General features: G+C 39.9%; 2 protein-coding genes across 6 annotated transcripts in view; both read right to left on the minus strand.

The window, feature by feature from the left end:
• Positions 1 to 5,831, minus strand: part of carmil2 (capping protein regulator and myosin 1 linker 2) — a 53,684-nt gene extending 47,853 nt beyond the window's left edge. The window contains exons 1-4 of one of the 3 annotated variants that reach the window (XM_088079800.1): positions 5,075 to 5,831; positions 1,250 to 1,353; positions 933 to 983; positions 76 to 135 (exon numbers count right to left, since the gene is read on the minus strand). In XM_088079800.1, coding sequence (XP_087935926.1) covers positions 76 to 135; positions 933 to 983; positions 1,250 to 1,353; positions 5,075 to 5,102 — 243 coding nt within the window. In that variant the 5' untranslated portion in view covers positions 5,103 to 5,831. Of the gene's footprint in view, positions 1 to 75; positions 136 to 932; positions 984 to 1,249; positions 1,354 to 2,705; positions 2,943 to 5,074 lie in introns of those variants that run through there. The other 2 variants (XM_088079799.1, XM_088079801.1) reach the window with 2 other exon arrangements.
• Positions 5,832 to 6,643: 812 nt separating this feature from the next.
• ctcf (CCCTC-binding factor (zinc finger protein)) lies at positions 6,644 to 24,618 on the minus strand. Of its 3 annotated transcripts, XM_042496453.2 has the most exons (17): positions 24,286 to 24,618; positions 21,110 to 21,141; positions 19,718 to 19,898; positions 19,445 to 19,590; positions 18,377 to 18,496; positions 18,087 to 18,266; positions 16,967 to 17,179; positions 16,707 to 16,869; positions 16,013 to 16,183; positions 15,747 to 15,880; positions 15,322 to 15,442; positions 14,295 to 14,444; positions 13,328 to 13,488; positions 12,797 to 12,979; positions 12,558 to 12,690; positions 12,215 to 12,454; positions 6,644 to 11,650 (listed from the first exon to the last, which is right to left on the minus strand). In XM_042496453.2, exons 3-17 carry the CDS (start codon positions 19,884 to 19,886, stop codon positions 11,403 to 11,405), a joined length of 2,532 nt encoding a protein of 843 aa, XP_042352387.2. In that variant the 5' UTR covers positions 19,887 to 19,898; positions 21,110 to 21,141; positions 24,286 to 24,618; the 3' UTR covers positions 6,644 to 11,402. The 3 variants fall into 3 exon arrangements, with proteins under 3 accessions (XP_042352387.2, XP_087935933.1, XP_087935932.1); XM_088079807.1 differs by lacking the exon at positions 21,110 to 21,141 and having other exon boundaries at positions 24,286 to 24,617; XM_088079806.1 differs by lacking the exons at positions 21,110 to 21,141; positions 24,286 to 24,618 and adding an exon at positions 20,845 to 20,971.
• Positions 24,619 to 25,219: the final 601 nt, after the last annotated feature.

Below are 25,219 nucleotides of genomic sequence, written 5' to 3' on the forward strand. Positions count from 1 at the left end.
AATTAGCAAGAAATTGGTGTGTGTATATATATATATATATATATATATATATATATATACGTATGTACAGTGTACCTGCGTGAGACTGTGAATGTTGATGGAGCAAATCTCCAAATAGCTGAACGTGCTCTCCACCTGCACACAAAGACAAACACACAATGAGTAAGTGGGAAAAGCGGAGCAAATCAAATTCAACAAAAGCCAAAAAACATAAAAAGTTCACCAAAAGCTATTGTTTAATTTTGTTGGGTTTTTTTTGCCTGGTTTCAAGATCTCTGCCTCCACCTCCACACAATGACCGTGGTATTTAGTTTGCGTTGCTCTAAACACTAAAAAAAATAATAATTTTAACATTCAATAGCAGCTTCTCTTTCCATCGACAGTGATCACGTACATGAGGATGTATTTTGATGGCAGAAAGTAGTTAATTAACCCTTAAAAGCTGTGCAAATTGGCTTCACTTTATTCAATAACATGAGAAGGCAATGAGCAACTTAAGAAGAAATTACACAAAAATTAGCAAGAAAATAGTAAAGAGTGCAAGAAAATTACCCCAAAATTAGTGAAAAAAAAAAAAAAACCACAAATAAACAAGGAAATGACCTAAAACAAAGTCCCTAAAAATTCTGATAATTCTGTTACACAATTTTCAATATGCAATTATGGTGATTAAAAATGTAGTTTTCTGGAAATTATTCTCTATTTCTTTTTAAATATTTTTTTAAAACTACAAATTTCTTTCAATTTGTGGAACATTTCTCACCAAGTTGCCCATTGTCTTTTTCCCCCATGCTTTTGCAACTCCTCTGCAAATGACAGAGATCATAAGTTTAACTGTTTAAAAGGGTCAGAACCAGTGAGAAGATTCAAACCGATAACAGGCTGGTGGAGTTGGTCTGATTTAGATGTGGATTTGAACAGCTGTGGTTTACCCTGACAGGTTGCTTGTTTACAACCAGGTAGCCTCTCCATAGACTCAGCACCTAAAACAGAACCATGAGAGAGACAAGACGTTAGATACAGAACTGACAGACCCAGAACTCCCCACACAGAACAGCGCGCACGCACACACACACACACACACACACACACAGAGCATTATTCACTGATTTATTTTTTTGTTGATAAAATGTCAGAAAATTTTCTCCGACATCTTCATAAGTTTCATGACCGTCACTTAGTCATATATACAGCGCTTATTGTGTTTAATTAATTAGTTCGTTAGGAGGAAAATTTGTCCATCACTCACCACAAACCTGTTGGCCGACCTCACACATGGCTGACTGGAGTAGTTCATGATGACAGGCGTCACCACACACACTCTGTGAGGCTTCAGCAGCTCTGAGATCTGATCTGCTCACACACACAAATTAGCAGTGTTGTGATGTAATAAAACAATAATACATTTTGTACTTTACTTGAGTTTTTATTCTGTCACCTTTTATTTTTACTTCACTGCATTTCTATGGTTGTGTTTCTCACTCAACTACTGAATGTGTTGGTGCTGTTTTCTGGTCAATTTATCCACAGTGGCTCTAAAAGATGCTTCTATAAAACCACAGATGATATTAGACTTTATCAAGTCACTATATATCTTAAATCAGGATGATGTTAATTCACATTAAATGCAATATAATACCTTCAGATCATACCATACCCTTACCACTGTTTACATGCTTGGTTCTGATAGGATATGATTAATTTTATTAATCCCCAAAACTCCTGTTGCTACCAACATACAACAAGACACAAAACAAGTACAGTACAACATACAACAATAAATATAGCACCAGGCATAGCGCAATAGATCACCACAACGACAATAGTAAAATGCTAAAAGTATTAATTAAACTGCCTCCAAAAATGAAATAAAAAGAAAATGATAAATAATAAATAAAGTTGATTTAAAAAATATATATATATGTGTATATATGTGTGTGTGTGTGTGTGTGTGTATAATTTTAAAAAAGAGAGAGAGAAAAAAAAAAATAATGCTATGTGCAAAATTAGCCATACCACCTTTAGCAAGGTGCCATCTTACTATAGCAACCAACACAAACAACAAATATAAACTATGATGACAACAGCTAAAATGCCATAACAGTAACAATAGAAACAACACAGGCTGACCAGTCAGAAACAGTATATCAGTATCATTCATTCAGCAGTGCTTATTAGAAAGTCTGCTTTTACACTGCTTTTATACAGCTGATAGTGTTTGTATTTATCACAGATATTATTCAGTATTTATCACAGATGTTATTCAATGCATAAAATTAATTTTACTTGGATTTGTCCAAACACTAAAGTGATTTATACCTCTCCTTAATTATAGGTCAGTGTCAAACCTAAATACATTTCTTAATTATAATGTTTAAATCCACTGCATCAAGTTTTAAGTGTAAGAGCTGCTAAATGTGCAGCTGTCACGAGAAAAATAACGGAGCAATATAATAGTTGAACCTGCTGGGTAGTACACCCCTCCAGACTCTGCCTTCCCAAAAACTTTCAGTGGGCGGGAGTCCTCACTTTGACAGATAAACTCCTTCAGCCAGTCCCCACCTGAGCACGAGCCTCTACATGTTGTCACTTAGACAGTAATAGTCTAAAAAAAATATATATATATGTAATAAAAGTATGTTTATTTACCCTTTGTATGTGTTTCTCAATGACAACATTTAGCAGCGAAACCGTTGAATTTGTACCTGTAAATATCTTCATCACCAACCGACGAGTTAGTAAATCAAGCTTTTGCCAAATCCAGCCAAAAAAAGGTTTTTAAAAAGTATTTTCCTCCGAGAAACTCCGCGAGTGTATCTTCTTGCCCTTGTTTAGTTGTTATTATCGACTCTATTACTGAGTTAATTTCACCTGTCGCTGTGTTGACTCTGCTAACGTTAGCTTGTCGCTGCGCGAGCAGTGCGCGAGCCGCCATTGTTGTTTTTAAAAGCAGCGGCCGGTATGTGACGTCATCAAATATAACAGTACCTGATTGGCTGCCGACGATTTTAGCTACAGAGCGGATCCCTGATTGGTCCGGCTGGAGTGCAGTTATGAGAAATGGTTTATTAGAAATAAACAATTAAAAAATGTACCTAATTTAAAAATAACTATACTCATACTGTTATTTGGATTTTATACACTGATATTGTTAAACTGTGTTGTATATTTTTAACTTAAACATGTTTTACTATATTGTGTTCCTTTCATTGTAATCTTAATGTTGTTTGTCATTCTACATACTGTATTTTCATTATATATATATATATATAAATTATTATTATTTTATGAGTCCTTTTAACACCAGGCAAGGGACTACTGATGAAAATAAGCTTCCCAGCTAACTCAGTTGCATTTACATTTGTTTAAATGTGGACTGAACTTTTGCATTTTAGAAAAAAATAAATAAATCATCAGTTGACTTCCAAGCAAATGTGACAAGTAACGAGAGCCTTCATAGAAATGTAGTGGAGTCAAAAGTTCAAAATTTGTCTTTCAAATGTAGTGGAGTCAAAGTAAAACATTTCCAAAAAACAATATTCAAATAAAGTACAGATACTCAAAAACTGCACTTAAGTACAGTACTTAAGTAAATGTACTTTGTTACTGTCCCACCACTGCTGAGCGAGTACACACAAAGTCAAACAATGAAGGAGGGGCCAAACCATTTCAAATTGTATAAACATGACATGTTCCAAAAAAACGTTGTTCTGCTTTTCTCTAGAAACTCATCGGGGCAAGAAAAAGACTCGTGTGGTCTTCGATCTGCTTCCCCTCTCTTCATTGTTAACAAACCACACACTGACTCACGTTTCCTTCAGTTTGACGGACGCTGTCACTGACTGTTACGATGGAAACACAGCTGTTAGCTGACAGGACGACCTTTAGGCACAAAATGACTTTAATGCAACTGAATGACTCACATTTGACCTTTGCAACAGCAAGCTCAGATTCACGCTGATGTTTGTGACTTTAGTGTGTGGTCTCTCTCTTACACCGCACACGTGATAAAGCAGAAATTACTGACATAACAACAATAACAACTGTTAATGATATTAAAAATTCAGAAACTCATCTTTCAGACCATAAACTGCAAAACAAATTTAACTCAAATACTCTAAGTGATGCCAGAATATTAAATATAACACCATACGTTAACGAGCATATACTTCAATAACCTCTGTGTAAAAGAAAGCAGCAAAACGGAGCATTATAACCTCTATTCAGGCTTTATTGGCAATGAAAATCAGGTGCTTTACTGATCTGTGTGGTGGAAACGACTGTATTTCCATGCAGAAAAGTACAACTAAAGAAATGATACAAAAGCAGCTACCTTGTTTATTTAATAAAGTTATAAAAAACAGAGTAAACCTGTTTAACAGAGTCAGTCAACTAAAAGGACAGAGCACGTCATCTATTTTAATTCATTTTTTTCTTTTAAATTCTTCTTTAATTCTGCCTTGATCATGTTTAATTCTATTATTATTATTACTATAATTTCCATGTTAACTGCTTTTATTCTTTGAATTGTATTTGCTCTCATTAGAACGGGTTGTTATTGTTATTTTTGTTTTGTAAATGTTTCTCTCTTGTTTAATTCTGCTGTTAAACTTGTCTGGCCTTAATGTGGCGTTATTGTTTGGCTCTTATGTTGCCTCTGGAAGTCACCCTTGTTGCTTCCACTTTGCTTTGTTTGTCAAAAAAAGGTGCTATATAAATAGTTGTTGTTATAATAGTAATGATAATAACAATAATAATATTATTATGCAAGCTGTCTGATAAAAAATATCACATTCACTCTCATATCAATAATTGCAAAACAGTGTTCAAGTCATATTTATATCAAGTGATTACATATGAGGTAAATATTGCATAAGAAAAAGGACACTTTTGTCTCTACAGTTCCTCTTTGTCTTTTCAGCTGTTCAACCGGTTTCTTTTGTTTTATCACTGTATTAAATATACAAAAAACAGCTGCTTCTGTATCATTTATTTGTTATGAAAATGCAGAATTTCCACCTCAAACTGTTCAGTTTTGATTAAAAGAGCGCTAATTTATCTGAGAAGATCTTACCTCGCATGTTCTGTGAGACGCAGTCCATCCTGGAGACTTCAAAACAACAATGGAACTGATGAAAAAAAATTAAAAATACACAAAAAGTCAAGCTGTGATCATCCGCTGCTCCTCCAGTGTCCCACTTTAAAGCACTGAACTATCCTGACTGGCAGCTGAGTGTTTTATACCACATCATCAGTGCAAAACGGAGGAAATGGTGAAGAGAAAGAATTATCTACACAGGTAATAATGTATTTGTTCAGACTTAAAAACGGATAAATTGTATTTGAGTAAGAGAGTCTGTGTAAATCTGGCTAAAGAGTGGAGACAAAAGGAGGAAGATGTTGGTCCGAGGCGACAGAAATTACAAAATGCATAGTGAACACACACACACACGATCCACCGCCAGATTTCTCTCTCAGAGATGCACGGCTGTGTATAACCCACTTTCTCTTTTCCACCTGTGCATGCTTGCACACACACATCACTTTTTCTTGCGCACACAGTTTTTGCTCATGAACTTAGACACACACACATCCTGTTCCATGTCGTGAGTCACTACTGTAGTGAACACAGGGGAACCTTTTCTATCCTCCCACACTGAGACACACAGCGCAGTCAGGAAACCTGCACTTTCACAAAGTCCACACCTAAAAAACTGTTCTTCACTAAAGAAGACAAACAGAAACACAAGGGAGCAACACAGATTCAATCAGACCAATAGGTGTTGATCAGTTTGCAGAGGTATCAATACTGTGATGGATGAAGCCCTAAAGCTGTTTCACTGACCTCCAACCACCAGAGGGCTCCAAAACCAAACAACATTTACCTTCTCATGCAGCTGAAATGTTAAAACCTTACAAACTCTGCTGGATCACTGGCTCCTGTAATTCTGCTAAACATTTCTCACATTAATTTCACCTAATTTAAAACTGGAAGATTTGTAACTTCCAACCAAATTTTGGTGGCATGTTTATAAAACATAAATTTATTGTGAAAATCAATGGTTTCAGAGGTTAAATTTATCAAAATATTTAACTATTTTACTGTTTTTTTCTGAAAAGAGAACCAAAGTCATAACAACATCTACTTGTATACATGCAAAATATAATTTTTAGTCCCAAAATATTCTGTTAACATAATATTTTGGAACTAAATAACTTTTGAAGCTGGAAACAAGTGGCTGTTGTTACTTTGGTTTAATTTTTTTTAAACAAGTTGGTTTTTAAAATGATTAAATGATCAAATGTTTTTCCACAGTCTTCACACACACTTGAGGGAAAGCGACAACAAAAGGAGAGGGGAAAAAAAAGTCAAGTTGCAATGGGAGTAGAGGAGAAAAGGTGCCATCATGTACAAACGGAGAGATTCGAGAGGAAAAAAACAAAAAAACACTGCTTTTTCAGGCGTGGCAAGGCTGGAAATAGAACAGTAGAGTAAAATGCAGCGAGGGCGCTGCGCTCTGCAGCATCCGAGCCGCCGCCTGTGAGAGTTTGTATATATATTGTATATATTTTGATGCACGTTTTATGCCGCCGGTGTGTTTTGACCTTCAGTCAAAGAACAGAAGCATGCAGCAGTCATGGGCCCATTAGGATGATTTTATTTTTCATCAGCTGTACAGTGTCTCATCTTCAAAAATGACATGTCAAAGATTTCTTCTGTTTTCTCGGGACGTGTTTTAAATCATCTTAAGACCGTTCTCTCCATTCTGCCGAAACAAACAAGCCATGTGCAAACAAAAAACAACAATGAGAACAGTCAAACATTCATTTTCCATCCGTCCACCTGCAGAACATTACCATGATACCGTGATGACAGAACATTTTCTCCTGTCTTTTTTTACAGAAAAAGACCTCAGAGCACAGCAGCACAATTGATGTTTCAGAAAGATTCTTACAAAAGTTTCGATTTTTATATATGAACATTGCTTTCCTCAGAAACCTTTCAGCAGTAACTTGGCACTACTATCTCTGTGACCATTTCTGTGTCCATGGTTCTTTACAGCCTTCTTTTTAAGATACCGGGCATCAAATAAATGTTTTTACAGATGAAATGCTTTACGTAACAATAACAGGTTGTAATGAAAGGAAGGCCACATGACAACCATCTTATGCGTGACCGAGCTCACTCGGCCACTTCAGAGCTTTTAGCCCTTCAACATCCTCTAAAGAACCACATCACAGGATTTGCTCAAATTCAGACCATGAAGATTATTTTTTCAGCTTGATTCATTTAAGTGATTTTAGTCCTGTTTTTGGAGATACAAATCAAGGGGGGCTATTTTCTGGGGTGACTGATCTGCAGAGGACAAACCTCTGTATCAGGTGTAAGGGTTAGTGAAACCGCAGGACTTGAGCTAACAGGGTCTGAGTCCAGGGCCGAGGACAGTCAGTACGTTTACATGTACAAAGAAAAAGTTGAACTGTGTTAGTCCGACTAGAGCTGGACTTTTAAAATACAAGTAAACGCATTAGTCCCACTGAAATCATACTAAATCGAATTTCTCCAAGTCGGAATAACACACCCAGATAGTGACTGCAAGTCAGTTTAGTCGGAATTTAACGCCGTGTCCGCCTCCCTCGACAGTTAGGGACTATTTGCTGCGTATGAGGCAAAATAGGTCAGGCATTTTTTAAAAAAAAAACATGGAGGAGGGACTTGTGTTTTAAATTTTGGCGCAGGTGAGGGACATATACAGCTTTAAATGGTGAAAATTAAATAGTTACACCCCAGGCAACCCCCCCCCCCATAAATAAAGTACAGTCCCACAACAAAACATATTTTAGCCACCTAAAAAAAAATAACAATAATAATATCAGTTTAAGTTTACACCACATTTACATATTAGCAGCTCTGCTGTTTGGTAGAGTGAAATAACTGTTTTTCTCAATGGAGTCTGGTGTTTTTGATTTAACGGCTTCAAATCCCCATTAGTAACGGCTGTCTTACAGCAAGGTAAAGAGGTAAAAGTATCCTGAATGTAGCACATCGTTTTTTTAGGTGGCTCAAAACTAATCAGTGAAGGCCAGGATTGCTCAGCGCCTTAATTACATGCATGTGACAATGCGCTTTTTCTACGTTACTGTAAATAAACAGCTGTGATTGTGATGCAGTCTAGAGCAACTAGCTGAAGGGGGCATACCAAAACCGTCTGAGGCGGAGTTGGACATCTGTCGATAAACTGACTCTGACCTGGTGCTTGTATATTGGGACAAGGACAGCAGTCCAATTAAATATAACCGTAGCACAACTTAAATGTGCAAGTAAACGTACTGAGTGCAGAACAAACCTCTTCATGAGCTCTTTAGTCACATGGTGCAGCAAACAAAACACACAGCTTCCAAAAACAGTTCAAAACAAATAGAAGGCCGTTTTGTTGCCATTACATAAAATTCACTCGCTGAACTTCATTCGGTGTACGTTTTTAGACGATTGCCAAACCTCACACCTTTGAGACAAACGTTACAGGAGAACAGAATGAGACAAAGCTCATGCTACTGAACTGAACCAACGCCGTGGCGACTACAACTTGGCCAGAAATGAAAACCGTGAAACAGAAAACAGTTTTGTATCGCTGTGAGCGACCAGATATACACAGAGTAACGATAGTGGTTCAGATGAGATCAGTTTGGTGGGTTAAGAGGGGCTCGCGTGGAAGGAAAGCATGATGAAGAGGTCGTTAAGCAAACCATCGTTACAGGCTCAGGACATGGAGGACCAACATGTTTACCACAGAAATGAAAACCTCATCGTCCCTTTGACCGACACATCTCCAAACGAGCCATTTAAAAACATTAGAAAGGTTCACAAGAAATCAGAAAGCAAAGGTTTTAAAATGTGTATTTACATGCAAACCATCTGCCGCAGCCGGTGATGGCTGATTATTGATCGCACACCGATTCACTATCTGCTCTTTGATAACTCTTCAAAGCACAACATGAAGTGGGAAGTGAATCCACTTAAAGGAAAAATGCAGAGCGGTTTGTTACTGCCTGTTACTTTAAGTGAGATGATTTTTATGCATAGACATAATTCAATGTTAATTGGCTGATTTGGAATGTGTAAAATCACAACTATAGTACAACGTTTTACCGACTCGATCACGATCATCCGTATTTTCTCCAACTGACGGGGATCACTCCGTTTACGCGGTGGAAAACAATGTGGAACAGAAAAAGGAAGAACAGTTACCCTTTGAAACCACAGCAAATTGTTTTGATTTATTTCAAAAATATGGGGAGAAGACGATGAGCAACTTAAAAAGACATGGCACAAAAATTAGCAAAAGGACAAAAGAAAATCACCTGAATTTAAGCAAAAAAAAAAAGTACAAAAACAAGAAATAAACCAAAAGTGCTGAAAATTAAAATTCTTCTGTAAAATAAATCTTTATATATAATTCTGCTGATTATATGTAATGTAAAATATATTATACATATACTTAAAAACTAATTTTCAGGTCATTTGTTGTCATCTTTTTTTAAACTAAATTTTTACACTATTTTATAAAATTAAATAGTTTTCTGATAGTTTAGATTTTTTTTGTGTGATAATTTTCTGATAATACATCCCGCATTTTTCACTAATATCTTGCAATTTGAGGGATATTTCTTGTTAATTTGGCCATTGCCCCTATATTGTGAAAAGAAATCAAACTAATTTGCACAGGTTTCAAAGGGTTAAATAGCTTATGAAAGGCATCTGAATGCAACATGAGAAGACTGACGTCTATCTAGGTGTCACAGGGTTAACTATGACATATCTGCCGTCACTGACAGGTAGGAGAAAATACACATCAGTACCAAACTATGTTGGCGCTGGGACACTTAATAAGCAGCTTTCTCAGATTTTCATTTGTGAGCTGAGAAGAAGTTTCCATTAGAACAAGGCTGGCTGCTGGGCGTGTGGAGGTCCAACAGAAGAAATAGAAAACTGAAACAAAGTAATTATTACGAGGGCTGCCCCTTGAAAGTCGGAGGCTCGAATCAGTCGGGGACTCTCAGCTGACTGAGATTGCTTCAAGTCGAGCAGTCGTTTTTTCTGCGCAGTGTACTTCTGGGGAAGTTTTGGACCCCAGATTTAGCTGCGGAGTGAGTGCTCTTGACTTTCCAGCTACTCTTTGCAGCTGCAGACATGCAGGCAGCGGCACGGACGGAGAGACGGACCGCACCGTGAGTCTAAAAGGTGGTGAAATTACAGCTCACAGCTAGTTAATACGACAGGCTCTGGCTTCTGTTGATATCTAGTGTCTGCAAAAAAAAAAATAGTATATTTACAACCCATCATTAGTGCCGTGTTTGTTTACTATATTGAATGAATGCAGCTGTCATACTGAACGTCCCGCGGAGCCCCGTTCACACTTTGCACGGAAAACAGACCAAATCATCGAATATTCGTATGAAAAAGACGAATCAGATTCGACTGACATAATTCTGAGTTGGGTACAGCCCTAATTATTACTGACTTCAGTTCAGTTGAATGTTTCTTGCCTGTGCCCATTTACTCATGAATATGCAAGAACCCCTCCGTTAACTTCCTTCTATGAAAGCCTCAATGTACAAACACCACAACATGGACCATCACAGGCTGAGGAGGAAAATCAGACTTTGGGGGTAAAAAAAAAAAAAGTCTGAGACCAAGTGCTATCTCAGAGACAAACTCAAGTACCATGTACTACGCTTCATTAGGAAAAACTACATTTAGATCTATATATACACATAGAAAGGCTTGGAATTTGCCGAATCAGCATAGTTGCAGGAACAGCAAGCGGGACAGCAGAAAATCAAAGTCAAAGAGGATCATATAATGTCTCCTTTTGGCAGATCAACGTAGAGAGGAGCTGAACGTTAGCTGCAGCGTGTGTGGGTAGAGGGTGACACAGGATGTGGCTTTGAGTCAGAAACAAGTAGCAAAATACACAATGATTCATTCAGAAGACATTCAAACAGAAAATAAGCTTTTAAGAGCAGAGAGCAGTCTGTCGTTAGCTTGGACGATATCTGGATATGATGTGGGCAGGTATGTGCAGTGGGATCTGCTGTGTGTGTGTGTGTGTGTGTGTGTGTGTGTGTGTGTGTGTGTGTGTGTGTGTGTGTGTGTGACCCACAGACATCAGTATGCATTAATGTACATGGATGTAAAGTTACTGTGTGTACGTATTTACATGCAGCTTCCCTTCTTCGTGCGTGGCTGTTTTCGCAGCCACGCAAATGGGGGCAAAATGGCTGCCTTGACAAGCTCACACAGATGGAACATGAGGGTGAAGGCCGAGGATGTGGAAATGTTTGTGTGTATTTGCCAACTGTACTCATAGTCCAGCTACATGTGTGCGGCTGTGTTGTGTTCACCGGTCCATCATGCTGAGGATCATCTCTGGCGTCAGATCTCCGTTGGCGGCGGCCGCCGCTGTTTCCTCATTCACGGCCAGCTCAACAGTCTCCACCCCCTCCCCGTCTAGCCCCACCCCCTCCACGGTCAGGGCCACACCCTGCTCCAGAGACGTGGCTGCAGCAGCGTCGCCATCCTCCTTCTTCACTATGATGTTCTCCACTGCTCCGGTGCTCTCGTCCTCCACCTGAATGATGGCAGCGGCTACAAAACACAACAACAAAGACACACTTTCACGCAAACTTTTGAAATCCAGGTTCCAGAGTGACGTTTTTTTTAAAAAGCAACCCCTTCTGTCGCCGTGTAAACTAGAAATGCGCGTACACTGTGAGGACGGTGACGCCACAGCCACACTTCGAGCTACAAAGTTACACCGCAGACTGCTGGCCTGGGACGATACTACAGTTTTCTGTTGTTTTTGCAGATCCATGTACACGTGGACCGTTCTCAAAATGCTATCATATGAGTGCTGATTTTTTTTTTTTAAACACAAAGGAAAGACTTTTCCGTTTTAGTAGGGCTGTTCTCGTGTTAACGTGGCTGAGGATTACTAGTTTTACAGTTCTCTGGCATATGCAATAAAAACTCTCATACGGCGACTTAAGCTGCTGACTGACGCTTCGCTGTAGAAAAACTGTCTGTGTATATTTGGCATGACGCCCCCCGGACTGATGTTGGTTAAAACATTAACTCAATGGAAGTATAAAATCGTGTTCATGTATGATATTTTTTAGAGCTTGATTTTGAAAAGCGCATTTTCTGTCTCACCAGAGGCAGTCGCCTTGGAAGCCACCCTGACTGATTTGCTGGGTGTTGGAGGCTTCGGGGCGTTCTTCGGGGGTCTGCCTCGTTTCCTCTTGACCGGCGGCTCGTCAGGGGCGGGTACTGGGATGGCGGCAGGGGCCTGGTCCAGTTCGATGCTTTCTGGCTCCTCCTCTTCCTGTAGCAGCGCGGCTTCGTCTTCACCATCACCCTCCTCATCCTCGTCAGGTTCAACGTGATCCTCGTCTGCGTGACACAGAGAAACAACAAAGACAGACATCAAGAAAACTTACTACAACACAACAAACACAACATCATAACCCGCTTGGATATAATGTAAATATCTCACCACTGTCATCATCATCTCTCCTGCTCCTCATCTTCCTCTTCCTCCCTCTCCTGCCTTTCTTCTGGGCCGGAGCTCCATTCTCCGCTTCTTCCACCTCACCGCTGCAGTTCTCAGCGTGGCGAGCCATGGTGTTCTACAAGAACAATGTCAGATAGTCTGATGACTTTTCTCACTCATTAGTCATTAGCCCACCTGTGAATTCACTTGAGCTAAGTAACAGAGAGAAAGAGAGTCGTTACCCTTCGAGTAAAGGTCTTGCTACATTTGGGGCAGACAAAGGCGGTGGGGACAAAGTTGGGGTCGTGGTAGCGTTTGAAGTGCATGTCCAGTAGCTGCTTCTGTCTGAAGGTCTTCTCACACTGGCTGCAGGCGTACGGTTTCTCTCCAGTGTGGGTTCGACGATGCATGACCATGTGACGCTCCTGGAGCCGGCACAGTTAAGAGCCACAGTTAAAGACAGAACTAAATTGCCATTTAATTCACTTTTTTTTGCTATGGTTGCAGGAACACCCTGTGGAAAGCAATGTCCATCTGCCCGTGGTTCTGCACATCACTATGGTCCACAGTGAAATATGTTAAATACTGGCTGGATGTTGTCATGGTCTCCAAAGGATGAGTCTGGGAGATATAATGACTATGATATAATGATATAAATATCAATATATTTTCATTTATATCATTTATGTGGGCTGACCCAAATGAAATTCCTAATTTGTTATGAGTAAGAAACCCCGACATATCACTACACACAGATATCTGGGAGCACACACCTGGCGGCAGCAGTAGTCACACATGTCGCATTTGAACCTCTTCTCATTCTTATGAGACTTCTGATGCTGGATCAGAGCGTAGCGCTCGTGGAAAACGGCGTCGCAGTAACGACACTTCTTTCCAGTCTCAATGAATGAGTGCTGCTTACGAAGATGGACACCTGGAGATGCACACGGATGACAAAAGAAAACATATTAGGGGAATAAAACACTATAGCAAAGTAAACAATTATTCTGTTGGATGAGGCCTAGTTCACACTACACAACTTTAAACCAGATTTTCTGCTTGGACACTGTTTTTGGAGCTCCCTGATAAAAGTCCCAAATCAGAAGCAAATCGGTGCTTGAGCACTATGTGTGAACTGTCCAAAGATGCAAGCCGAGAGTGTATTTGCAAAAAAAAATACATATATCAGTTTGAGCATCAGATATCTTGTCTTTGTACTGCTTTCATTTGAATATAGGTCATAACAGCTTAGCAAATCATTGTATTGTGTTTATATTTACATTTTACCCGGTGTCCCAAGTTTTTTGGAATCAGGGTTTGTATCTGGACCAGTCAGAGGCATTATTGGTAAGCTACAGCCAATGACAGCTCAAGGCAAGCAGTGCCGCAACACTGTCCGCTGGCGTGTGTGGGTTTGAGAGGAAGAGTGAGAGAGAGGGGAAACAAAGGTCAACAGTGGACTATTGCAAGCATTGTTATTGTAAGTTATTAGCTGCAGGTCAACCCCGTGTTTGGGTTTCACCTGCACATCATGATATACTCATTGTGGATTCCTCATGACGATAGATCTTGTAGTGTGTGACCTCCTGCTGGTCAGTCATATAGTGTGAAAACCTTGACGACTTCAACACTCCTGATTACAAAATGTGCAGCGTGAACAGAACAGCGAGTTGATGACTTTCAAAGTAACGTAGTGTGAACTTTGCTAAGTTACACAGTGTTTGTGTGTGTTTTTGTTACCCAAGTCACTCTTGCGTGCGATGACGGTGTCACAGTGCGGACAGTGGAATTTGGCCACGTTCTCTGTGTGTTTCTGCAGAATGTGCATCTTCATGGTTCCACTCTGGGTGAACCGGGCATGGCAGATGTAGCACTCATAAGGTTTCTCGCCTGTAGAAAGGATTTAGAGTGTATACAGGTTAATGACTGTTCTCATAATCCTAAGAGGCAACAATAGGGTAGGAGGTATGAAACTGTCACAAAGAGCGGTTCAAACAATCATTCCTCCTCCTCTGCACTGAACTCACTTGCAAATCCATCCTCACTTTTTGCACACTTATTTGCACATTCTTTTCTTTTTAATTGCTCTTTTTAATTTTTTTGGCTTTTTTTGTTTGTTTGTTCTCTCCTCATACTGTACATATCTCTATTATTATTATTTTTATTCTATTCTATTATATTTTATCCTATGTTAAGTGCCTTCCTTTGTATATGTATTTGCATTATTTTGCCTTTTTAACAAATATTTTACTCAGTTGCTGCTCTCTTATTTGCTGCTGTAACAAAACAATTTCCGTCACAGGATTAATAAGGTAATAAGGTATTTCTATTTCTATTTCTAAACACGTTGTATTAGTGCTAGGCCGTATATCAGTATGACTTTTCCACGATATTTTGATCAAACTGCCCTGCACTACAATGCATGAATAACCCCCAAAGTCTAAATTTTAATGAACATGCATCCATTTGTAAATCAGCGAAAATGATGGTTCTGAAATTGGTTGCACTGACAGTGAAGCGGGACGGGGGCAGCAAAAGGTTGAATTATCTCCTGTTTTTTCTGACTGGAATATATTATATTGTAAGGGAGCGAGAGTACAACCCCTTTGGTGAGAAAACTCCCAAGCTCCATGAGTTTTCCCCAAAAATAAAAAACAAACAAACAAAAGCAATACTGGTCATTTATCTCTGAAAACTGACCTCTGCCACTCTGTCCTCCTCCACTGCTTCAAAATGTGTAGAAAAGTTAAGCAGGTGCCATTTTTACCTGAGTGTGTCCTCATGTGTCTCTTCAGCTTGTACGTGTCTCTGCTGGCGTAGCTGCAGAGACTGCACTGGAATGGACGCTCACCGGTGTGGGAACGAATGTGACGCTTTAGTTTGCTCACCTACACAACATCCAAACACACAGACTCAAATATCAGAACACTAAAGCAAAAAATTTATCAGTGACTTTAAAGGCACAGCTTTTGTTAACTATTTCAAACTCAGAGCTGTTGTATCTACTGTCTGAAACAGTGTGGATTCACTTTTTAACTTCCTCCCTCCAGAGCTGCCAACGAGACAACTGTGAATTTATCCTTCACTCGTCTTCACTCCTGAATAAGTTAATGTTGACGAGTATAAGTGCAGCAAATGTAGTACATTAAACTTTGTAAAACTTCAAGGAGACAAAGCGTGAGCGTGTATTACCTCCACACTGGCGTAGTCACACATGGAGCATTTGAAGGGTTTCTCGTGTGTGTGTTTGTAGCGACGATGACGAACCAACTCTCCGCTAGTCACAAAAGCCATATCACAGTCTGTGCACTTGTGTGGACGAGTTCCTGCAGAAAAAAAAAAAAAAAAAAAAATACACGTGTAAGCTACCCTTCAATGGTAAAGAAAAAACATTTTCCTGTATCCTCTTGAACTTACACTACTTTTTTAAGAGTCTAGTGAAAATGTGTGGTATATACCAGTGTGTGTGTTGAGATGGTTTCTTAGCAGGGTGACCGTCCTGAAGGCTCTCCCACACAGGTGACATTTGTGAGGTCTCTCGTCTGTGTGGCTCTTCATGTGTCTGTCCAGGTTGGAACGTCGAGGGCAAGTGTAGCTACACAGCTCGCACTGAAACGTCTTCTTCACTCCTAACAAACAACAACGACATACACACACCTCACATTAAATCACAGTCCTATAGCTATGTAAAAAAACAATGACATACTGAGCATCGTTTCTGAAGCATCACTGAACTGAAAACTTCAATAACTGATTATATACTGAATATAGTCTTGCCAGCATCAATATATATATATATATATCCACTCCTATTTTCAGTGATCATCAAGTCTCTTCTGTGGTGGAATTAACATCATATTATGCAAACTTTTATCATGATGGCCCACCAGCAGATGGAGACACAGAATACACTGCTTTTCAGTGTATGTAATATTGATTCAATATATTACTTCAACTTAGGGTTGATGTTTTGTACATGCTTACTTTGTCAATGACACACACACACCAGTTTGTGATAGTGACACAAATTAGTATGTTGGCCGATCTTGATATTTAATTCTAAAGCCAATATCTGCCGATACTGTGACGTGCCGATATTATCGTGCATCCCTGCCCATATTGTCCCAAGTCCAGCCAGCAGCAGTGTCTCACCTTTCTTCTTGATCTTGGTGGGTTTCGGTGGTTTCATGTTGCCCACCACTTTCTCAGCATTGACCTCCGACAGAAGGCCCTCCTGCTGTTCCTCTTCAAAGTCATAGACACTGACATCCATGTCTTTATCGCCTTCGGCATAACGCAGACGGCTCTTTTTACCCTGGACAAACAGAAAGTCATTAGACTTCATCATCAGCTGATGAATTAAAGACAAATTTAACGATAACAGAGAGACTGACACACCACAGTTATTTTACCTTCTTGGTCTTCTTAATGGCTCCAGATGGGGGCTGATAGTCTGGGTCTTTGGCCCAGTTTGGGTCGTCAGTCGGGGGTGGGATGGGTTCATCCTCTCCTTCTTCCAGCAGCTGGTTTCCCACCTCCTCATCCTCCTCCTCTCCAGGGTGGGCTTCTCCTCCCTCTTCCTGCTCCACTGTCTCCACCTCCCCATTCGCACCGACCTTTACTACCTACACATCAAATACTTTCACTGGTAAGTCAATTCGTCACTGAAGACAAGTTACTGCATCTGGTTTTGTTCTGCAGGAGCTGGTGTTAAAGGGAAATGATGTTCCTGGTGCAGTTATGAGCAGGTCATCTACTTACCTGTAAAACATGGGTGTACATTTAAATTATCTTGAGCTGAGCCTAATGTTTGCTCTTGGAACAGAATTTGATGGATTGCTATCATCTTAAAGCTGATGCAGATCAAATGCCCATTAGGGGTGGGCGAAAAATATCACAATATTTTAGGGTGTTTTTGCAATAACGATATTCCTGACAAGATGACAAAAATAGAGAGAATATTTTACAATTAATTTCAACAGCATAGTTGTATATATCAACATAAATGTAGACTGCCTTCAAATATTCAGTAAAAACTGAACAAAAATTATCTTAGTTCTTTAGTTTGTTAACAACCACAGTAACTCAGAGTGAGATTCAGGGTCTGTATAAAATATAAATATATCAACAAATTAAAATCAATCAAAAATTGCACCTCAAAACATTGTCTTCAATCTATAAATAATGACTGAGTTGTTTTCTCCACCTGGACCTGTTCGTGCTGCTATATCTCCTCCATCCTTGTTGCTGTACTCTGTGACACTTAGTGTTGATGATCAGACACTCTGCACACACCCACATTTATTTAACAGGCTGGTATGTAACAATGACTATTGCACACTCATATGCATCGCTTTTTTGTTGTGCAGCGAGCGTCACCTAGCTTTACATTAGGACAGGCTTATGACAAAATTACCCGATGACACTGATTACTTTGTGTGCACAGCAAGAGAGGAGTGGTAGAGAGACGCTGTGCTGCTCTGAGCTGCTGACGTTTAAGTGAAAGCCCTGCCAACGAGTCTGTTTGTGTACCTGAAAGCCCTCCGGCAGCGGCAGGGTGTGGCAGATGACTGGGTCTCCGTCCTTTGGCATAGCAGTGGTGTCTACAAAGGTGCCCTGCTGCAGGGCCTCCACAGTGGTGGCAGAAACAGGCACCTGGACCAGCTGGAGCTCCCCAAGTCCCAGAGCTGCCTGCTCCTCCATATTTACCACCTGACAACACAGAGACCTGAGGTCAGCACACATGTTCGCAAAATCTACAGGTTATCTATAAAAAAAACCCCAAAAAACAAGACCACAAACGGCTTTAAAAGAGCACCTACCTGTAGTGTGATTATTTGAGTCTGGTCCACAGTTGTTACAGTTGCTTGGTGAGCGGCACCCGCTACCCCTCCAACAACACCCACAGTTGCAGATGATCCGCCCACTGCAGCATCTATCACCTGCAAATCAACTTCATGTTAATGGTCTGCTACAGTAAATTTTTGGGAAACCAAGAATTCATCCTCAGTTCTGTCTGAAATCATTTTTAAAACTAGAGTGACATCAGCACAAAGGAAACTTTGTTGTGAGACCAAAGCTGTGTATCAGTGCACTTTTTTTTTAAATATACCTTTTCTTTGATTTAAACAAAAAAGGAAATCATCAGGTGTAAAGCCACTAACACTGACACTGTCCATACAGACAAATAAACAAAATTACAAAAAATACAGACAAATACATAAACAAATGAACCAGACCATATACACAAAATCAAAATAATAATAATATTAATAATATAAAAAAGGACCCTTGGGTCCAAGTGCAGCAGGTCACCAAGGGTAGTTACAGTAATGCTCGGCGACAACCAAACAACTGCACACTCACAACGTTTTTTTTTTTAGGATTTTGGCAGTATCACAGTGCAACACAGCACCTCTTAATGACTGGTTTGGGCGTTTTACGTAAGTATATAGCAGTCCATTGCATACATCACTGTCAGGAGCACACACATTACAAAAACATCCCAAAGTCGTCTTGTATATAATTAAGACCTTGAATATTGTATAGCCAGCTCGGGGCCACAAGACAGCCATAAAGTGCGCCGAAAACAACTTTTACTATACAAACTGCCCTGAAGGCCTGTGAGTTATAGGCCCACTGAAGATCCGCAGCAATATTCTCAGCTATGCATGGCATGGCAGTACACAGAAAGTTCACATCATTCAAGAAATCTACAGCAGTACACCTGTTCATTCAGTACACCTCCTAGCACAAGTTTGCAGTACAACTTTGACCTAAAATCTGTTCTATATGGTTTAATAAATTCATTCCAACAGTTTTCAAATAAGGCTTTCTACAGTCTCAATTCAAAGGTTAATTTTTCCACAACAAAGTGAGAGTGAGCTTACCTCAGTTTTCATCTGCAACAGGGTGGGATCCAGTGAGTCCATAACCATCATTTCAACCCCTGCTCCACCTTCCACACCCACTCCCACCCCAGCCTCCATCAACTGCTGCTGGGCCTGGGTGGCTGCAACCATTCCTTCCCCATGACCTGCAACACAACATCATTTGGAATAAAATATTCACAAAAACATGCAATACTTGCACCATTAATCTACTACTTTGTGTTCTTGTTAAATAATGACTTTGGGAAAATTTGATGTTCAATTAACACGTACCTTGTTCCAGGACGACTCCAGCTTGTCCCTCTACCACACCCCCGGCCTCTGCAGCTTGCTGGAGGAGGTCAGCCACCATGGCATCCTGGCTGTGAACGGCCTGGATGGAGGGGAAGTCTTTGGAAGGGACCTCCACCACCCCTACACCCTCTGTTGGCCCTCCGTCCATGCTGGGTAGGAACTGAAATATGGCGATGTGGAAACAGATATTATCTAGCAGTGTGATACATAACCCCTGAAGTTCTTTGCATCCTTGGTTCACGTTGATGCTCAGCAGGGTTAAACACCGGAAATTAAAAGGTTTACATTGACCACAATTTCAGAGAAAAATCTACTTTTCCGGAAAAAAGAGCCGCAGTGAGTTGGCTGAGTTCAGCTGCCCTGAATCTGGGTCTCTTTAATTTTCATCCCTGGTTGCCTACATGGCTAGCTACTGACTTGTAACCCAACAGAAAGGGGAAACTGCTGTTTGATGGGATGTCTGTGGCAAGCAGGGTTGGAAATCAGCACTAACCACCAGCCAAATTTTGGTAAAATATTCAAGTGGCTGCTAGATTTGTTCTTCTCACCAGACAAAGAAATACAATGGTAATTTATTGAGTGGCCGGTACATTTTTGAGTCCACGTACCACAGTGGCAGGTAGACAAAAAAATGAATTTCCAACCCTGCTGGCAATTGGGACATATTTCAAACACCCTGTTATTAGAGCACGACCAATGCTGGAGTTTTTGGGCAGATATCGGGGAGTAAAAAAATCCATAAATACATGCAATGAAATTATCCCTCAGGCCTCCAATATGGTTACCAAATACTTGTGACAGAGATAAGATATGATAGCAGGACATTTTACAATCTAACCATGAACCTTTGTTGTCAAAATGACATCAGTGCACTGAAACAATAAACTTCATATGAAATTATATTATTCTAAACTACTTTAAGCATCTTTTTATGCAATATGTTCTGTTAAAAATAAATTTGTCATATTGTGCATATTGGACAACTAACCAGATACCAATATATCTGTGATGGGCCAATACTGGCTGATAAAATCATCTGACCGATACATTGGTCGGGCTCTATCCATTATTCTAAAATTGTTGGCACTTATCACTACTACTGTTACCTGGAATAGAAATGAGAAATCAAGTGTTTTCATGATTTCTGCAGCCTGCAGTGTTGTGATGCACTCCTGCTGAAAGCCCTGAACTTTGCTGAATCAAATGTCTGCTAGCTGACTGTCCCTGCCAACCTGAGAGGGGGGAAGAGGGAAATGTTACACAGCTGCACGTAGACACGGAGATGTTTCTTTCACATACAGACACGGGGACGTCAGCAGCCTACACATCTCTGGCAATATTAACCGTTCAGTTCAAGACACTTGCGCTCACCTGAGGCTTCACTCTGCTACCTGATTGTAAACCTGCAAGAGGGGAGGGGGAATAAATCATCACAGTGCGAAGGGCAGATACAGTCAGTCTGCTACTGAGTGCTTCTATGACAGCTCCTTTCCTTTTATTCTCTCAGCTCAGCAGCCGAGAACGCCCCAGTTTTGGAGTATATTATCAAGATCAAGTGATTAAGTGAAGTGGTGAACAAGGTCACCCAACACACAGATGTGTTTAATTTTCAGCTTGATGTGACTGTCAGTGCAGCTCGATTAAACTGTTGGGGAGATTCTTTCCAAAGTAGAGTAAAAGTAAAACAGCTTTTTGCCTCACTTTGCATCTAGAAGCAGCTGCAGTGTCCATGACACAGATTTGACAGGCTGGTGAAAACACGTGGGCTCAAATAATGGTCTATATGATTTAAGCGTGTAAAATGCTCTTCTGAATAATTTGTAAGCCTGTAAAATAATTCCTGTAAACAGCTAGAAACATTTGTAAAACTTCTATCAACACTGAGGTTACACAATAAAACTCAAAGAGACATCTACTGTCCAGTCAGCAGGACTCAACCTCTGCGCTACATGGAGGCCACCTTTGCTCTGGCCACTAGCAAGCAAAGCGTTTGGAAACATCAATTCAAAGTAGGGAACTACATGACACTCACTACAACTTTGCATGATACTTTCTGCCTTAAATGCTGAAAGCATTAGTAGTATATGCCAAACGTTTTAACTGAAATCTCTGTGCATATGTAACTTTTATTAATTATTATATTGGGGGAGGATTCACACTAGAGCTGGGACAATATATTGGCCAATAAGCAACAAGAAATTGTAACAGAGAAATACCAAACTTGTTTTGAAGTAATTTAGAAATCATTTGTCTACTGAGAGCACTGTCAAGTTCTCTTTTTTAACTGGAAAAATGACCCAACAAAAAATCTGAAGACCCTGTACGAAAATCAGTTTGTTTATTTTAAAAAATCCTAGTTTGTAAAGTAGGTATCTACGAACAGTATTGAAGTATTAAGTACAATATTTGTAGTAGTAAAATACTCAAGTAGCATATACAGTTCCTCAGATTTGTATCTAAGTACAGTACTTGAGTAAATGTACTACATTCCAGCACTTGTCAGAAGAGGGATACACAGAAACTGAAATTACAATAATTGGGATAATTGCACTGTGTATAGCAGTATTTCTTTAGCCCTGAAATTAAATAATCCAGTCATGAGATTTATTCTAAGACATCATCTAAACTTGACTAAATGATATTCATGCAGTCTTTAAATGTTCCTCAAATGTAAAATGTATTTTTTCTTGCACTGGACAACAATTTGTTGCCTGTGAAAACAAGACATTTTTCTCGTATCTAGGTAAGTGTGCTCTTGACCATTCTTAAAATGTTCTCTTATTTAAGAGGACAGCAAAAATAAGAAAAAACATTGTTGAATCCCAAAAATCAATGGGCACCAACAAAATAATGACAAATCATTCATATGAGCAAAAATAAAAGAAAATTCACCACACCCTGAAGAAGGCGCAAACCAATAAGGGTTGGTGTATTTTTAATCTTTCTAGCCCACATAAATTAAAGGCCTTTGTGTCTTTATAACCATCCTGAGTGCCTGGATCTTTTATACCACTGTTTTATTGGTTATAGGTTCCTCTATTAATATATATATATATATATAATGTTTTTTTGCATGAGGCCCAGTGATCCCTTTGACCTTGTCTGCATCATCTCCCAGTTTATAGTGACATGACTCATATTTACATGAATAACCAAAGTACGTAGTAAGATGGTCTCTGAGTGTATGTGATCCAGATGATGTCAAATGGTCAGCTGTAATCATTCTTAAAAACATCACAACTGCATTTTGGCCTTAACAGGTTAAATGCAAAAGACTTTGTTCATGTAAACTGTGTGTATTACTGAAAGGAGTGCAGCAGCTGCATAGCCATGTTAGTGACATTACCTAACATCTGTTTGTTTGCAGGTTTCCATGTCCACTTGTTTTTATGTGGCTAAATGGTGGAAGCTGTGGAGGCTCTGGTATGGGCCTTCAGAGATCCTTCATAACGTTACAACAAATTTACCACAACATGGCAATGGTCCTGAGCGCCCGGCCGGGTAGCTGTCGCCTCCTTGCACAGCATTTATATAGCGGTATTTTTGTAGCTCTCCAAGCCGAATCGTAGAGGGAGCTCTCTGCTATAATATATATCTGTGGCTATGATGCTCTAGGTGGGCTTAGAATAGAGACAAGCGGGCGACGGGTGCAACAACAACTGCCAATGCCGACCACAGCACGATGACAGGGGGAAAAAGAAGAGAAATGCAATACTCGACAACGGAACATGACAGATTTTGGGATACCACACGCCGATTATTTGATTTTAGTGTATCAGTGGCTCTGATTTTGCTGTGAATGCCTCGTCATTGTTTTCCGCGGTGGCCTTAGGGGTATCCGTGTGTATATTTCGCTAGCGAGATCTAATGACAGCAGATGCGACAACAACCAGTTAAACTGGATACTGCATTTAATTTACTTTGGAGGACTCTTGCGACACTTTCAGACGTAAAGTTAGTAAAGGCACTGGGTGGGGATGGGCCTAGACTCCGAGCTGTTAGCTGTTTGGCTAGTTGCTAAATTGATTTCTTCGTATTAAAGCTCTAGTTTACGGTTATATAACCGAGTAGCGTCAGTTGGCTAAACTGCGAGTGTTTGTGTGCGCACTTATTTCAGCGATGTCGTCGTTTACATAGGACAGTTTGTCGGTTTTACACTTGTCGTTTTAATAATGCAAACAAGCTAACATTAGCTCAGGGCGATAACTTAAACCCGCCAGTTTCCATGTCGTCAAGGCTGTAAAGACTGGAAACAAAGAGGCGAGAAAATGGACGCCTTGGCCTAAACTCTCCAACCAAATCCTCCAAGTACTCGTAACTTAACCTCGACGATATTCCCACATATACGTGTAAAATACAGCCGGCTGTGTGTACATTTATTCCAACTTCGGATATTTAAACGTATTTTGACGGGTTTTTCGATAACGATAGAGGGAGACAAACACTCTCCGACGAGCTGCCCGGACCCAGAGCCCCATCGTGACACCTAGAGGCCGATTAAAGATCCTGCAAACTCCCCCCTTATCAGAAAAGTAGTGATACTTTACCTCTTTTTTGTGTGTTTCTCCTCCCGTTCAACTCGACCGAAAGCAGAGAGTCTGTGCTACAAAGTTTAACAGGCTGATAAGAAATGCAGGCTTCTTCGCAGTTTGTTTTAATCCCTCTCCCGCTTTAGCAGAGTAGCCTCTGCCACAAAATGGCAGTTGGGAGCTCAGTGCGCCTGTGCGGCCGCTGGGGGGTGGTGTCGAAGCTGCTGCACTCACCCTGATTGGCCAGGAGGGGCGCCCCGTTGGAATACATTGAAGCCCATTTATCTCAATGTTAGGAAGAGGGCTCCTTTCAGGACCCTCGGAGATATGAGCTTTCCTATAATAAATAACCCCAGATCATGTATTTTCTCATGTAATGTTACACATGCATTTTGACTTGACATCCACTAATTATGTTTTTTTTTTATTCGCACCATAAAAGTAAAATAGATTCAAACAGATTGTGCAGGTGAAATAAAAAATATACATAAAGCCTATAATGGGTTGAAGAGGTGTTTCAATGCAAACAGTGATTGACACACACAAATAAAAGGAAAAAATGCTGTATTTGAATTAAACAAGCATCAAGCAAAGATAAAATTAAGACACTATTTAAGAAAATAGATAGATAGATAGATAGATAGATATACTTTATTGATCTCAAAACTGAGAAATTGGGATGTAGCAGCGCCATACAGTAAGAACAGAGAATAAAGAGCACACATTATTAATAGAATATAAAGGAATATGCTTAAAAAAAACCTAAAAAACTAAGAGACTGTACATATCTACATATATACATGTGTAAAGTGCGGAACAGTATCTGAATAAATATAAATAAAAATAAAGTCAGCAGTGTAGAATGACATGGAGCTAAGACTGGAGTTTAAAGCGCAGACAGAGGTGAGTTATTGTACAGGTGGATGGCTTGTGGCAGGAAAGATTTCCTGTA

Source organism: Plectropomus leopardus, chromosome 7 (assembly GCF_026936395.1).
Source record: "Plectropomus leopardus strain MGB_pleo_1.0 chromosome 7, ASM2693639v1, whole genome shotgun sequence".
NCBI lineage: Eukaryota > Metazoa > Chordata > Actinopteri > Perciformes > Serranidae > Plectropomus > Plectropomus leopardus.